This window comes from Musca domestica, unplaced genomic scaffold (genome assembly GCF_030504385.1).
Source record: "Musca domestica strain aabys unplaced genomic scaffold, Musca_domestica.polishedcontigs.V.1.1 18, whole genome shotgun sequence".
NCBI lineage: Eukaryota > Metazoa > Arthropoda > Insecta > Diptera > Muscidae > Musca > Musca domestica.
In genome coordinates, this window is record NW_026712238.1 from 13,281,193 (window position 1) to 13,297,992 (window position 16,800).

The 16,800-nt window shown below is 35.7% G+C and overlaps 2 protein-coding genes across 2 annotated transcripts; both read left to right on the forward strand.

Moving 5' to 3' along the window:
• The first annotated feature begins 783 nt into the window (after positions 1–783).
• On the forward strand, positions 784–9,613 carry LOC131801844 (synaptic vesicle glycoprotein 2A-like). The gene is made up of 11 exons (XM_059120834.1): positions 784–873; positions 934–1,221; positions 1,282–1,444; positions 4,793–4,971; positions 5,027–5,208; positions 5,266–5,459; positions 6,999–7,152; positions 7,219–7,330; positions 9,104–9,263; positions 9,322–9,449; positions 9,513–9,613. Exons 1-11 carry the CDS (start codon positions 849–851, stop codon positions 9,566–9,568), a joined length of 1,641 nt encoding a protein of 546 aa, XP_058976817.1. The 5' UTR covers positions 784–848; the 3' UTR covers positions 9,569–9,613.
• A 4,736-nt stretch (positions 9,614–14,349) lies between these two features.
• Positions 14,350–16,023, forward strand: LOC101898261 (formin-2-like). The gene is made up of 4 exons (XM_020036853.2): positions 14,350–14,669; positions 14,841–15,138; positions 15,190–15,774; positions 15,837–16,023. Exons 2-4 carry the CDS (start codon positions 15,100–15,102, stop codon positions 16,002–16,004), a joined length of 792 nt encoding a protein of 263 aa, XP_019892412.1. The 5' UTR covers positions 14,350–14,669; positions 14,841–15,099; the 3' UTR covers positions 16,005–16,023.
• The last annotated feature ends 777 nt before the right edge of the window (positions 16,024–16,800 follow it).

Here is a 16,800-nt window from a genome sequence, read left to right on the forward strand (position 1 = left end):
ATTTTTCCATGGATTTGTCTAAAAAAATTGGTATTTGTAGATCATAGTGGGTTCTAGAAGACACCATAGATTAAAAAAAGGCAAGAAATCTTAATCTGAAAATTTTCAAATTACTGTGATATGTCAATTTTCAAAACCGTACCGTAGCTAAATATTGTTTGTGCAATTTAATTTTCTTAAAGTTCTTAACAGAATTTTCTGACATTTTCACATATGGCCATATAATTGAAACTCCGGATATTGTGTATTTTCATTATTTTTGTCAGATTTTTCTATCGGAATTATGTGGAATATTTGAGATATGTGCCAAAATTACTGGGTTAAGAATTGTACAATTATAATGCTTTGATTTGGCATAAACATCGCTGAGGACATAATGCCAGACAAGGCGTTTAGAATAGGGTACTTACGGAAACATTGCACATTAGCCAAAAGACATTATACAGATTTATTGTTAGTATACTGAAAACAAAAATGATGGTACATAATTTCCCATCCCTGACTCTCAGATTAGAAACTCCAAAAAAAACGATGTTGCATGTATGCATGTATTCACAGAGTACATTCTACATAGAGCCAAAAATCGATGCTACCCCCTTGTGTTTCCACACTTACATATATCAGCAAACATAATGAGTTCTTTTACATTATCAATCGCTCAATTGGTTTCCAATTAGAATGAGGAATCATGTCATTGCTAAAGATAAAAAAAGAATTGTTGACGACAAATGCGCTGAAAAGTCTACAATTGAAATCAGTAACATGGCAAACAGTCAGCAATAATAACGGAAATATTTCGAAGCATTAATAAAAGTTAGAACGCTGAACTAAAAAAAAAACAACTCGACATGGATATGAATTTGGAAGGAAAATGTAAGCTATTGCCTAGTCTCTGGTAATTGAGAATTTGAGGGAGAATTTTTTCTTTGACAGATACCCCCAAGGATTTTGCATCAATAATGGATATGAAAATTCCACCAAAAAAGCCAGCAACTGATTTTGCACCACCGCCACCTCCCCAGCAGCCAGCTGATTTTGAGGCAGCCATAAAAGCTACAGGATTTGGACGTTTTAATATTCTACTGCTGGCAGCAGCATTTCCAGCCATGTTGGCGGGGGTTATTGAAACAGCTGTCATCTCTTTTATATTACCCAGTGCCGAATGTGATCTTGATCTGAGTCTTATGGATAAGGGTATACTGAATGCCATAACGTCTTGTGGTAAGCTGTTGTGAAACTTGATTTTTAGAAATGTTTTAATTTGTTTTCGAATCTCCTTAGGAATGATTTCATCTTCATTGGCTTGGGGTTATTTGGCCGACACAAAGGGACGTAAAGGCATTATGGTATGGGGCTGTTTGGTGAATGTTATATTCGTCCTCTGGTCGGCCATGAGTCAAAGTCGCATAGAATTAATTATTGCGAAATTCTTTTCGGGATTCGTGTAAGTAGCGAGGTGAAATTAATATTTTTTACCAAAATCTCATTATTTCTTCCATTTGACGACCTATTATACTTGTACAATTCAAAATTGTAAGTTAAATTGAAAAAATCGCATGCAATAGGGTCTATTTCGCCCTCTAAATATTGTCCTATGACCATCCAAATTGGTAGGCTTCTACCCAGTTCTAAACTCAAACTCCATGAAAATTTTCGCGTCGATTAGTTTTTAATCGTGGTCTATAGAGCAATAGCCAAATCAACCCCCTTAATATTTTATGATCATCTCCAAAGACAAGAGGCTTCTATTCTGACCCTAACCCCATCTTCATTTTCAATTTCGTGAGGATCGGGCCATAATTGTAGCTTTATTACAAATTAACATGGACATACGGGCAGACGAACGGACATACATAGCTAGATCGACTCAGCTCGGCTAGATATCAAGATCCATAAATAGTTTCCCAATCAAACTTATAGTAACCCCAACACATAGTGTTGTAAGGTATAAAAAGACGATTCTCTAAAGCTAGAATCTTAAAAATGAGCACGTAGGTAAGTCTTGGTGTGTTGTCGTGTAAAAGCCTGGGTTTTTGAAAATTCGTATTAAAAGTGTACGAAAACTACTTAAATTACTAATAATTGAATATTTAGTATTGGACAAACGGAATGAGCTAGAATTCTGACATTTAGAATGAGAGTCCTGATGGAGTGCAGGATAAATGTACCACAGGGTTTCTTGGAAACTCGAACTTACAGGTTACGAAGAGTACTAAATTGGTACTAGACTTCTAAAATGGTACCCTTATGTAAAGGAATAGATCTAAAAATTTAAAATTTGATAGGAGAATTAAGGTAGGAATATATATATTCATATATCAAGGTGGTCTTGGTACCATTTAGTAATGGTACTAAATTCTAAACAGTTTAGTTAAGCGTGAACGGATGTAGCTACAATTTTGAGAGTTGGTATTGAAGTCTCTTTTGTTGAAATGTTTGTGATAGAAAGGTGTTTTTGGAAATATGTACCACAAGTGCACGAAAAGTACTAAATAGTACTACAGTTGGTACAATTTGAAAAATGAAAATTGGTTTGAAAAACTTGATATTTGGTATGAAAATCAAGATTGGGAAGTAAATTTGATATAGGGAAGTTGTGTGCGAACTGTACTAAATGATACTAAATTTGTAAAAGTTTGGTTTAGGGTGAACGGATGAAGCTGGAATTTTGAAAGTTGCCATTGGAGTCCCTTTTGATGATAGGTTTGTGATAAAGAGATGGTTTTGGAAATGAGTACTACAAGTGCACCAAAGGTACTAAATAGTACTACATTTGCTACAATTTCACATTGAGTGAACAGATATTTGCTAGAAATCTGAAATTTGGTATTAGGATCGCTGTTCATGTGTAGCTTGAACATATGGAGGTGGTTTTGGAATTGTGTACTGTAATTGTAGGAAAAGTACTGAATGGTACTATATTCGGTATTGGGTGAAGGGATAGAGATGAAAATATGAAATTTGATATTTAGATTGCTGATGGCATCTGTGTTTGAGATTTGGTGTTGGTTTAGAAATGCTATATATATTTGTACGAGAAGTACTAAACGGTACTAAATTTGGTACAATTTGGTATTTTTGGTATATATTTGGTATATTTGGATTACTGATGGCATCTATGTTTGAAAGTTGGCGGTGGTTTGGACATGTGTACTACAATTGTACGTAAAGTACTAAATTTGGTTTCGGGTGAAGGAACAGTGCTGAACTCCTGAAATTTGATATACATGTCACTTTTGGTATCTGTGGTTAATATATGCAGGTGGTTTTGGAAATGTGTACTATAATTGTACGAAAAGTATTGAATGGTACTTTATTTGGAATTGGGTAATAAAATTCTAAAATTTGATATTTAAATTACTGAAGGCATCTGTGTTTGAGATTTGAGTATGTACTATAATTGTTCGAAAAGTACTAAGTGTTACTAAAATGGGTGTTGAATGCAGGGGTAGAGCTTAGAACCCGAAATTTTATATAAATCCACTTTTGGTGTCTATGTTTAAGATATGGAGGAGGTTTTGGAAATGTGTACTATAATTGTTCGAAAAGTACTAAATGGGACTAAATTTGGTATTGAGTGAAGGGTAGTGCTGAAATTTGATATTGAGGTCACTGTTAATTTCTAGGGTTTACATATGAAGAGGTTGAAATAGTTTTGGCCCGAAAGATTGGATGTGTGTCAGGGTGAGATGAAAAAACTGCAACCAACTTCAGACTGCTGTCATTTCTAAACCACACGTCCGACAGCTGTTAAAATTATTTCAGTGACAGCTCATTATATTGGTGAGAATTTTCTAGAAAAAAAAGTTATTCGTTATGGAATTCAAGCGTGATAGTGTGATGTCTTTATATTTGGCTGGAAAACCATAAGTGGCTATCGTTAGAGCACTCCAGCATTTAAATGTGGTAGCGTAGCCCGATGTCAATGAAATGGACGGAAGAAAACAGCAACATCAACAGAAATGGTTCGAAAAGTAAAGAAGCGACTTGATCGAAACCCGCATCGCAGTGGCCGAAAAATGGCTCGTAAGCTGAACATATCGCAATATTCCATTCGGCAAATATTAAAAAATGAGCTCGGTGTTAAGCCATTGAAATGGCAGAAAGTGCAAGAACTTACACCGCAACAGAAAGAAAATAGACTCAAAAAAGAGCTAAAGAGTTGCTTCGATTGGCCGAACGTGGTGAACTGCCGAATTTGGTATTCTCCGATGAGAAAACATTCGTTGTCCAGCAGTTCGTAAACAAACAAAATTAAAGCCTTGGGCACGCAAACATTTGGCCGCAGACCTTGGACATTCCAACTGGACTCAGCACCATCGCATTCAGCACGCTCCACTCAAAGTGAGGTTTCTCGCTTCATTTCCAGTGCATAATGGCCACCAAAATCTCCGGATACCAATTCGTTGGACTATTGTGTCTGGAGTATTTTGGCACTAAAAAAGCAAGGTTGGCACTAAAAAATACCAAAGTGTCGATCACCTCAAGCAAGCGCTTCGTCGGGAATGGGCCAAAATACCGCAGAGCTACATTCGGGCAGCGTGTGACGGTTTCATTGGCCGTTTGAAGGCTATAATTCGTGCAAAGGTGACCAATTCGAACAAATCTAAACTTATTTAAAAATTTGATGCTATTTCTGACATTTTTGCTTTCATTTAAAAATTTAAAAAATATGGCGTTTGACTTTGGTACAGTTTTTTATCTCACCCTGTAAATATAGACTAATGGCATATAACGGCCTTAAAAACCGAGTGCTTCCTTTTACCACCATTCGAAATATCTTCCTTTACAGAATCTCTGGACCATTTTCTGTTCTAATGCCTTATATAACCGAATTTCATGGCTGCAATTACCGGTCACGCATCACGATGATTATTGGAACCATGATTTCCATTGGCGCAGTTTTATTGCCAGTATTGGCATTGCTTATTTTGCCAAATGACTGGAATTTCCTACTAGGGAATATACAATGTAAGTATACAAACTTTCGAACAAAAAATGTATAAAAATGTCGGTACATTTACAGTCAACTCCTGGCGAATATATCTGGCAATATGTGGCATACCAAGCCTTTTGGGTGGACTGGTGTTACTAGGATTTCCTGAAACCCCAAGATTTTTAATGACCAAAGGCAGAAATGAAGAAGCTCTAAAAGTGTTTAGAACAATGTATGCAATGAACACAAAGAATTCGAAGGAAACGTATTCGGTATTGTTGACTATTTTATTATTTCGATATATTAATTAATTTTAATAAAATTTGCAGATATCGGAACTAAAAAATGATTTCCCCACTCACCAACCTGAAGAGGACAATGTGAAAGTTACAGGAATTACAGAAATAAATCTAACAAAAAATCCTTTGCAAGGGCAAACTGGTCCATTTAAACTTCTGTTTTCAAAGTCATACATAAGTTTGACTTTGCGAGTATTAACCTTGAAGTTTTTCATGTTGTTTGGGTAAGAATATTTTTGATTTAAAAATTCACAGAACTAAGGAAATGTCTCCGAAGTTTAATCCCTTGACCAACAATGTATTTTTACACTGATACAAATCTCGGTTTTTATAAAAACAACCATATTGTAATAACACCCAACTATTTATACCCTACACCACAAGGCGGTCAGGGTATTATGCCTTTATGCATTCGTTTGTAACAGCCAAAAGGGAACGAGATAAACCCATAGTTCCTTTTGATGATCTGCATAGAATCACATTCTGAGTCGATTTATGCATGTTCGTCCCTCTGTCCCTCTGTCCGTCTGTCCATGTATTTTTGTAAACAAAGTACAGGTCGCATTTATTGCCCGATCCAGATGAAATTTTGCAAAATTATTTGTTTGGCCCAAGGAGGAACCCCATTAAAATTGGCCAGAATTTAGATATAGCTGCCATAAATATCTTCGTCCGCTTTGCTTTTTATTGTGCACCAAACGTGTAATATCAGCCTAAATAGTATGGAATTTTCCACATACGACCAAATTAGACCTGAAAATAAGTATGCCAAATTTGAAAATTTCGAAATCGGTTCAGATATAGCTAAAGCTCCCATATATGTTGTTCATCCGATTTGTTACTTTTTTCTCCGCAGCCGTAATATGCTCTCTGTAACAACAATATTTGGGGAAACATATCAAATACAGCTCAAAAATACAATTGTTAAATTCTATGGAGATCGGGTCAGATTTGGATATAGCTCCCATATATCACTTCGTCCGATTTGTCTTTTATTGTGCACCAAACGTATAATATTGGCCCAAATGGGATGGAATTAGGCATTTACGACCGAATTGAGTCTAGAAGCTAGTATGTCAAAGAAGATCGGTTCAGATATAGCTATAGCTCCCATACATATTGTTCATCCGATTTATTATATTTGTTCCCCACAGCCGTAATATGCACTCCCTAACAACAGAGAAATATAACAAATACAGCTCAGAAATATCTTTGCCAAATTTTATCGAGATCGATTCGGATTTGGATATAGCTCCGATTTATATATTTTTATCCGATTTCAAGTTAATTGTTCACCAAATGGGCAATATAAGCCCGTATTGAAAAGTTACAAATGCTTCGGCATATTTAGTCCTTTGAACTTTAAATAATAATTAATTGTTATGTGAAGCTCTACTAAATATGCAAAGCCGTGTGGGGTATCATAAAATTTACAGCTTTTTTACTTGTTTTAATTAAAAAATGTATTTTTTTAATTTTTATTATTTTTATTATTATTATTATTATTATTATTATTATTATTATTATTATTATTATTATTATTATTATTATTATTATTATTATTATTATTATTATTATTATTATTATTATTATTATTATTATTATTATTATAATAATTATTATTATTATTATTATTAATATTATTATTATTATTATTATTATTATTATTACTATTATTATTATTATTATTATTATTATTATTATTATTATTATTATTATTATTATTATTATTATTATTATTATTATTTTTCTTTTTTTGCCAGAAAAAACACCTTGCGCCTCTGGTTGCCCCAGCTATTTGCCTCCATTAATGAGTATGAACAGATATCATCGGATGCTACAAGTCTGTGCACAATATTGGAGTATAGCGTTAACAAAACCGAGATTATTACAAATCCTGAAGAGACATGCATTGTGGTAAGGAGTTTTTTTTAAAGGTAAATTAAAAACAAAGAATTTTTGGAAAATTTCTTGATTCTACAGATTATAACTCCATCAACATATGCCAATAACATTGTGGTGAGCTGTGTAATATGTGTTGCATTTCTGGCTGCAGGAACTCTTATAAACAAGTTGGGAGAAAAGAGAATGCAAGGTGAGTAAATAAAATTGTCTGAGAGGGGATGGACGTACTACGCATACAATGATTACATGGAAAATCTCGCTGATTGTGAAAGTAGAACTAAAAAAGAAGACCGTGTATCGGCAATTTGAAAGTTTGCATTGCAAAGTAAACTTCATAGAGATGGTAGGTTCTTCTCCCTCTTCCACACTTTTGGAAATGTTCAGATTAAGATTCCTCGAAATCCGCACATTTAAGGTAGATAGCCTCTTCGGTAATATTGCAGATAAAAATACAAGAAATATTATAGTAGAAAAATGTAATATCCAAGCGAGTTTACAAAGGAGTCTTTTGGTCCTTTTTATACACTCAACCGTATGGTTCTTGAGTGTATATACAGGGTGAGATAAAAAACTGTAACAAAGTCAAACGCTATATTTTTAAATTTTTTTTTTAATTTAATTGAATGAAAGCAAAAAATTTCGGAAATAGCATCAAATTTTAGAATAAGTTTAGATTTGTTCGAATTGTTCGCCTTTGGTACGAATTATGGCCTCCAAACGGCCAATGAAACCATCGTTGCCCGAATGTTGCTCTGCGGTATTTTGGCCCATTCCCGGCGAAGTGCTTGCTTCAGGTGATCGACACTTTGGTATTTTTTAGTGCCGACCTTGCTTTCCAAAATACTTCAGACACAATAGTCCAACGGATTGGTATCCGGAGATTTTGGTGGCCATTATGCACTGGAAATGAAGCGAGGAACTTAATTTGGTAATCATTCTTGGGTGGCGCGTGCTGATTGCGATGGTGCTGAGTCCGGTTGGAATGTCCAAGGTCTGCGGCCAAAATGTTTGCGTGTCTAAGGCTTTAATAAACCCTCCAGAATATTTTCGCGATAATATTCGGGATTTATTCTGATGCCACGGTCGATTAATACGAGCGGAGAACGACCATCGGCTGTTATGGCGGTCCACACCATCAGCATGGCCGGCGCTCTTTGGCAAGTAAACACGATCAATATGTTTGTTTACAAACTGCTGGACAACAAATGTTTTCTCATCGGAGAAAAACAAATTCGGCAGTTCACCAATTTCGACAAAGCGAATCAACTCTTTAGCTCTTTTGAGTCAATTTTTTTCTGTTGCGGTATATGTTCTTCCACTTTTTGGAATTTCAATGACTTTACCCTTAGCTCATTTCTCAATATTTGCCGAAAGGAATACGGCTCATATTTCAGCCACTGCGACGCGGGTTTCGATCAAGTCGCTTCTTTACTTTTCGAATCATTTCTGATTATGTTGCTGTTTTCCTCCGTCCACTTCCTTGACGTCGGGCTACGCTACCAATATCACTCCTTACCAGCCATGGTACGAGACACAAAAGATTTATTCACATTCAAATGCTGGAGTGCTCTAACGATAGCCACTTGAGATTTTCCAGCCAAATATAATGAAATCTTACCATCACGCTTGAATTCCACCACGAATAACTTTTTTTCTTTAAAATTCTCACCAAAATGCTTTTGTACTCTTGTAAACAATATTATGAGCTGTCACTGCAATAATTTTAACAGTTGTCGGACGAGTAGCTTAGAAATGACAGCAGTCTGAAGTAGGTTGCAGTTTTTTCATCTCACCCTGTACACCCTCTGCATCCATTATGACTTAGGGTATAAAAACAACGTTTATTTATTGGTAGGGGAAGATGGCAATATTTACCAGGGCTAGGCAGGGAATAGTATGATTACACCAAATTAATTGAATTAAAAATATATATGTATTTAATTTTATTTTCAAATTCTTTCAGTTATAACCTTATTAATTTGTGCAGTTTGCGGTTTCACTCTCTATTGGTCATCGTCCACTGTTACAACGCTCATCATCTCTTCTACTTACATAAGTATGGGCACGATAGCAATGACAGCTTTGATTGGGGCATCGGTTAATTTGTTTCCAACATCATCCAGGTACTATAAAATATTCCACTTTAATATATGTTTGAGTTATAATTGATATTTATTGCAGAACCATAATTGTTTCCTCCTCCATGTCATGTGGTCTCATCGGCACCATTTTGGGTAATATCTTATTTCCCATATTCATGGCAATGGGTTGCATACCGCCGATTGTAATGTTGGGTGGTGTTATGTTTTGTAAGTAGATTTGTAATAATTTTAGTACATTTTTGAATATTCACGACTTAATTTTCCTTACAGTTGCAGCGATTTTGGCATATTCTTTACCCAGCACCAAGAAATCAGAACTTAAGTAAATGTCATTTTATGGTAGTCCTAGAGCAATTTTGTTTTGAAAACGTTATGTTTAGAATTTAAAAAAAAAAAAACAACAAAAATATAAAATAAAGAATGCAGTGGTTGCGCCCAACGACAAATTGATTTTATGAAGGAGCAAAATGCACCTAAGTGTTCTTAACTATTAAAAATTACACTTCCTAACTATTAAAAATTATACCTTGTTTTTAAATTCAAATCACATATTAAAACAAGTAAGCAAAGGCTACAGTCGAGCGGGGCCGACCGTTGAATATCCTACAACACTACAATAAACGATACAGTTTATATAGGCGAGATACTCGAAAGAATTCCACAAGATATTGTGACAAATTATAAAAGAAAACCATCAGGTTTCGTTCTCTAATTTTCGAATAATAGCAACTTAAATTAATTTGCTCATTTCCAATTTATTGGTAGATGTTGCACGTAAATGATCTTCCTAGATCTGGAACCAATATTTCCCAAAGACCCATAATCTCTCAGAAGTGGCAAAAGATTAACATTTATTATTGGTTTTTGACTGAAACGCATCTATATGAGAAACAGACATTTGACTATATTCGTTAACGAAATAGTCAGAAGTGCGTCTTTCCTGTATTTGTGAATTCTCCAAAAAGTCACTGGAATGGTCATTTTCGTATTTTGTCTACAAAAGTTGGCAAACTATTTCACACATTGAATATTTTTGGATGGCCATCCAAAACTGCTTGGCTTTTGCAATGTCCGGTAACCCCCTTTCAAATGTGCGTGATGATCGGGCGATAATTACGACCTGCCGACAATTTTGCAGTTTTTTGGTCCATTTCAACCCCTAAATATATGGCGATCATGTCCAAAAAGAGTAGGCTTCTATTCTGACCCTCATCTTATCACCATGCAAAATTTCGTAAGGATCGTGGCATAAATGCGATCTGTATATGATATTCTGATGTCATAACTACTTAGTTTTGTTAGCTGTAGAAATATTACCAAATGTTTAATTCAAAATGAAAACATGCCAAAAATATGACAAAATTGAAAAAATATGAGAAAATTTTACAAAATAAATATTTTCATCTTTAGAGAGATATTTTTATGCGATTTTTTAGACGTTTTTTCTTTCCTGCCAAGAGGCCATTCTGAATTAATGAGAACTGTCGAATCAGTTCAGCCGTTCTCGACATATAAGAGATCTTTCAAGCATATCTTCTTTGATAAACATATATATCGCACATATTTTGCTATATATCCGATTTGTGGGATGTTAACATCTATGTAAAGGTCAGAAGTAACCTTGTCATGGCTTTGTGATTTCGCCGGGATTTAAAATATTCGCGGTTTTATGAAAAATTTTGAATTTTTTCAACACAAAATATATGGTCTATTTTACCCGCTAAATATTATCCGATGACCACCCGTCCTAAACTCTAGCTACATGCGAAATTCCGCGTCGATTGGTCTATAATTGCGACCTGTATAGCTACTGCAAAATCCGACATTTTTTCAGTATTTGGTCCATTTCAACCCGTAAACATTTGGCGATCATCTGAAAAAGAAATAGAGTTCTATTCTGGCCCAACCCCGACCTCCATTCCAAATTTCGTGAAGATCGGGCCATAATTGCGACCTGTAGAGTGATTACAAATTAACATGGACAGACGGACAGACGGACGGACGGACATACATAGCTAGATCGACTCAGCTCGGCGAGCTAGGATGATCCATATATACTTTCCTATATGGGAAACCAATATTTCGAGGTGTTACATAAATTCTGGCCCAATCAAACTTATAATACCCCCAACACATAGTGTTGTAGGGTATAAAAATTAAATTTAATAAATAAATAATATTATTATTTAAATTTTGACAGAAAATTAATTTTGTGTTGTCTATACGGATAATATATTAGTGAAATAACTGACGGCTGAAGCTGTAATCTTAAAATTTTGCACGAGGGTCAGTTTTGGTGCGTAGACGTGTGATAAGTCTAGGGTTTTGGGAATCCCTACTAAAAGGGTACGTAAAGTACGTAAATGTAATAAAAATTAAATATTTGGTATTGGACAAACAAAATGACCTAGAATTCTGAAATTTGAAATGAGAGTCATGGATGGAGTACAGGATAGATGTACCAAAGTGTTTTTGAAAAGTCGCACTTAAAGGTTACAAAAAGTTTTAAAATGGTACTAAACATCTAAAATGGTACTAAACTCTGAAGTGGCACCATTTAGTATTATGTGAACGATTAGAGCTAAAAACTTGAAATTTGATGTGTTAATCAACGTTTGGAAAGTAAGTTTGATACATGACGATGGTTTTGTAAATATGTACTTAGTGTACGAACTGTACTATATGGTACCAAATTTAACACTGTTTGGTTTAGGATGAACGGATGAAGCTGGAATTTTGAAAATTATTATTGGGGGACCTGTTGTTAGTAGATTCGAGATAAAATATCTATTTTAAAAATTTATACTACAAGTGTACGAAAAGTACTAAATAGTACTATATTTGTTATAATTTGGTATTGAGTGAACAGATAGTCCTTGAAATCTAAAATGTTTTATTAGGATCGCTGTTCATGTGCAGCCAGGACATATGGAGGTGGTTTTGGGAATGTAAAGTACTAGATGGTACTAAAAGTACTAAATGGTACTATGATGAAGGAAAAGAGATAACATTCTGAATTTTAATATTTAGCTTACTGATAGTAACTGTGTTTGATATTTGGCGGTGGTTTGGAAATTCGTTTTATATTTGTTAGAATAGTAGTAAATGGTACTAAATTGGGTGAAGGAATATAGCTGGAATCCTAAAATTTAATATTGAGGTCTCTATTGGTGTCTGCGGCTAAGATATGGAGGTGGTTTTGGAAATGTATAGTAGAATTGTTCGAAAAGTACTAAATAGTACTAAATTTGGTATAGTGTGGAGAAATAGAGCTGATAATGTTGGAGTCTGCGGTTAGAATACGGGGGTGGTTTTAGAAATGTGTACTATATTTGTTCGAAGAGTACTAAAATGGTCTATATTTTGTCTTGGTTGAAGGGATAGAGATAAAATTCTGAAATTTGATATTTAGATTACTAATGGCATATGTGTTTGAGATTTGGCGGTGCAAGAAAAGTACTAAATAGTACTAAATTTGGTATTTGATATTGAGGTCTCTGTTAGTATCATGGTAGTGGACTTATCTTAAAATTTTGCAGGAAGAGATTCTCGAAATATCTTCACTTTGGAAGTTCCGTTTTATGTGGTCAACACATAATAGTGGACCTATCTTTACAAAATTAAGCAGAGAGAGATACCGGCAGCTCTGGACTCAAAATGCCAAGTTACTCATGAGGTACCTTCAAAATACCGAAAATTATGAGGTACAGTAATATGACGAGTAAACCAAATACCAAAAAATTTAGCATGAAGAGCTTGTATCTACTCAGAACTCTAAATGTAAAATTACACATGACTTGGTTTAACATTGTGGTCAAAACATTCAAAAACCGAAAATCAGGAAGTCATACGGGTGAGATAAAAAAAACTGCAACCAACTTTAGATTGCTGTCATTTCTAAGCCACTCGTCCGACTGCTGTTTAAATTATTCCAGTAACAGCTCATTATATTGTTTACAAGCGTACAAAAGCATTTTGGTGAGAATTTTCCAGAAAAAAAGTTATTCGTGATGGAATTCAAGCGTGATAGTGCGATTTCTTTATATTTGGCTGGAAAAACATAAGTGGCTTATCGTTTAAATGTGAATAAATCTTTTGTGTCTCGTACCATCGCTCGTTACCGCGATACTGGTAGCGTAGCCCGACGGACGGAAGAAAACAGCAACATCAGCAGAAATGGTTCGAAAAGTAAAGAAGCGACTTGATCGTAGCCCGCGTCGCAGTGACCGAAAAATGGCTTATGACCTGTACATATCGCAACATTGCTTTCGGCAAATATTTAAAAATGTGCTCGGGTAAAACCATTGAAATTCCAAAAAATGTAAGAACTTACACGGCAACAGAAAGAAAATAGACTTAAAAGAGCTAAAGAGGTGGTTCGCTTGGCCGAAAGTGGTGAACTGCCGAATTTGGAATTTCTCCGCTCCGATGAGAAAACATTCGTTGTCCTGCAATTTGTAAACAAACAAAATGGTCGTGTTTATTTGCCACCAGAACTCAAGTGCCGGTCATGGTGATGGTCTGGGCCGCCACAACAGCCAATGGTCGCTCTCCGCTCGTATTAATCGACCGTGGCATCAGAATAAATGCCGAATATTACCGCGAACATATTCTGGGGGGTATATTAAAGCCTTGGGCACGCAAACAATTTTGACCGCAGACCTTGGACTTTCCAACAGGACTCTGCACACGCTACCCAAGAATGGTTACAAAATGAGGTTCCTCGCTTCATTTCCAACGCTACAATGGTCACCAAAATCTCCGGATACCAATCCGTTGGATTGTTGTGTCTGGAGTATTTTGGAAAGCAAGGTTGGCACTAAAAAATACCAAAGTGTCGATCACCTCAAGCAAGCGCTTCGCCGGCAATGGGCCAAAATACCGCAGAGCAACATTCGGGCAGCGTGTGACGGTTTTATTGGCCGTTTAAAGGCCATAATTCGTGTCAAAGGTGACCAATTCGAACAAATCTAAACTTGTTCTAAAATTTGATGCTATTTCCGAAAGTTTTTGCTGTCATTCAATAAAATTTAAAAAAAATGTAAAAATTATGGTGTTTGTACGTAAAGTACTAAATTTTGTATTGGGTGAAGGGATAGGGCTGGAATCCTGCAATTTGATATTTAGGTCTCTCTTGGTATCTGGAATTGAGATAAGGAGGTGGTTTTGGAAATTTGTTCTATGAAAATAACTAAATAGTACTAAATTTTGTATTGGATGAAGGAATAGAGCCGAAATCCTGAAATTTGATGTGAATGTTACTGTTGGTGTCTGTGGTTAAGATATGGATATGGTTATGGTGGTTTTTGGAAATGAAGCCTATAATTGCTCGAAAAGTACTATATGAATAATTCAGCTGGAACGACTTCTCTCAAAGAACATTCCTCCAAGAATTTTTCGATTGGTTTCGGATTTGATATTTTAAAAGTGAGATAACACACCTTCTGATATATAAGAAGTCATAGTCGAAGTTATCTAAATATCTGTAGACAACATCGGGAAATTATTTCATACTTATTTTTCTTTTCTTAAAAACTAAATTTACATTTTCATTTTCTCTTAACATTTATTTCGACAAATTCTCTTGTTATTTCCAAGTTGCATTTTTTTACCAATGATCATCGAAAGTGAAAACGAAAATATCATCAAGAATGACTTGTGAAAATCTCAATGGGGTTTTTCATCCAAAAGTGAAATAGCAATTCTGTGGCATTGACATTGAAATAATGTCTCTTGGGGCTATAAAAGATGAGCCAGGTTGTGGCATCGGTGACAGTCACCTAAAGTCCACATTGAAGAGAAGAAAAGCTATGGACGCCTAAATGGGAAAACATTGGAGAGTGAAAATCACAAGAAAATGTCAATGGAAATGTTTTCGAATACAATTTTCACATTGGTAAGCCAGTTACAAGGAGTTGGAAATTATTTAAATTTTTAATATTTCCAGATTTTGGTGTTATCGTCACTGCTCAGTTCGTGTCATGGCCAAAATAATACCCTTATTGACGCCCAGCCAGACAGTGGTGGCAATAAAGTACGACGCAGCATAATTGATCCGTATGCTGGCCTATCACCATTTGCACCGTTTGGTGCTGGTCCACCACCATTTGGTTTTGGTTTCCCACCCTATCCATTTCCATTTCCACCACCTTTTCCGCCGCCACCATTTCCTCCACCATTTGGTGGCTTCCCACCACCGCTAGCACCACCATTACCATTGCCACCACCACCAGTGTTACCAGCACCCTTTCCTGCGCCATTTCCACTACCCTTTTATCCTCCAGGCCCACCATTTGGCTTTGGATATCCATACGCACCTCCACTGGCAGCGGCACCACCACCGCCTCCTCCGCCACCACCTCCGCCTCCTCCACCTCCAATTCCAGCACCAGCGCCTATAATATTACCAGCTCACACAGCGGCAACCTTGAGTGTTGCCTCATTGCTACACGCGTTGATCGCCAAGAAATTCTATCCACCCGTTGTGCCGTTTCCAGTTCCCAGACCTGTGCCATTTCCAGTCACGGTTAAGGTATGTATAGGGTTTGTATAATATCACATGGATGATTATCATTAACATATTCTCTGTTACAGGTCCCTGTACCAGTGGCCGTTCCTGTTGATCGTCCCGAACATATTACAATCCTACGACCATCCAATCATTATGAGGAGGCGGAGCATGTTCTGCACGACGATAAGTACCATGAAATGGAAAATGAATGGAATTCCGCACCGCCTGAGATTATACGGCTTTCGGAATAAGAAAACTACAGACTTTTTGTTTTTCAAAACTCTATTATATATTGTTTCTTAATATTTTTCATATTTAAATAAACAAATAATTGATTATTTATTTAAAATAACCAAAAAAATAGACGAATTTTTTAGAGAAATGAACTGAGAGTTTATTATCCTGGATGAACACTTTTTCCGTCTAAGAAAAAATTTCATCATCCTGGATGAACACTTTTTCCGTCTAGGAAAAAAGTTCATGCTGGATGAACACTTTTTCCGTATAAGAAAACAGGATGAAAATTTTTCCTAGACGGAAAAAGTGTTCATCCAGGATGAACACTTTTTCCGTCTATGAAAAATTTTCATCCTGGATGAACACTTTTTCCGTCTAGGAAAAATTTTCATCCTGGATGAACACTTTTTCCGTCTAGGAAAAATTTTCATCCTGGATGAACACTTTTTCCGTCTAGGAAAAATTTTCATCCTGGATGAACACTTTTTCCGTCTAGGAAAAAATTTCATCCTGGATGAACACTTTTTCCGTCTAGGAAAAATTTTCATCCTGGATGAACACTTTTTCCGTCTAGGAAAAAAAGTTCTTCCTGGATGAACACTTTTTCCGTCTAGGAAAAAATTTCATCCTGGATGAACACTTTTTCCGTCTAGGAAAAATTTCATCATCCTGGGTGAACACTTTTTCCGTCTAGGAAAAATTTCATCATCCTAGATGAACACTTTTTCCGTCTAGGAAAAATTTCATCATCCTAGATGAACACTTTTTCCGTCTAGGAAAAATTTCATCATCCTAGATGAACACTTTTTC

Coding starts and splice junctions, on each gene's coding strand:
- LOC131801844 (XM_059120834.1), top strand. CDS start 849: ATGGATATGAATTTGGAAGGAAAAT. Junction 5,209..5,265: donor ATTCGAAGGAAACGTATTCG/GTATTGTTGACT, acceptor TAAAATTTGCAG/ATATCGGAACTAAAAAATGA. Junction 5,460..6,998: donor AAGTTTTTCATGTTGTTTGG/GTAAGAATATTT, acceptor TTTTTTTGCCAG/AAAAAACACCTTGCGCCTCT.
- LOC101898261 (XM_020036853.2), top strand. CDS start 15,100: ATGTCAATGGAAATGTTTTCGAATACAATTTTCACATTG. Junction 15,139..15,189: donor CGAATACAATTTTCACATTG/GTAAGCCAGTTA, acceptor TAATATTTCCAG/ATTTTGGTGTTATCGTCACT. Junction 15,775..15,836: donor CATTTCCAGTCACGGTTAAG/GTATGTATAGGG, acceptor TCTCTGTTACAG/GTCCCTGTACCAGTGGCCGT.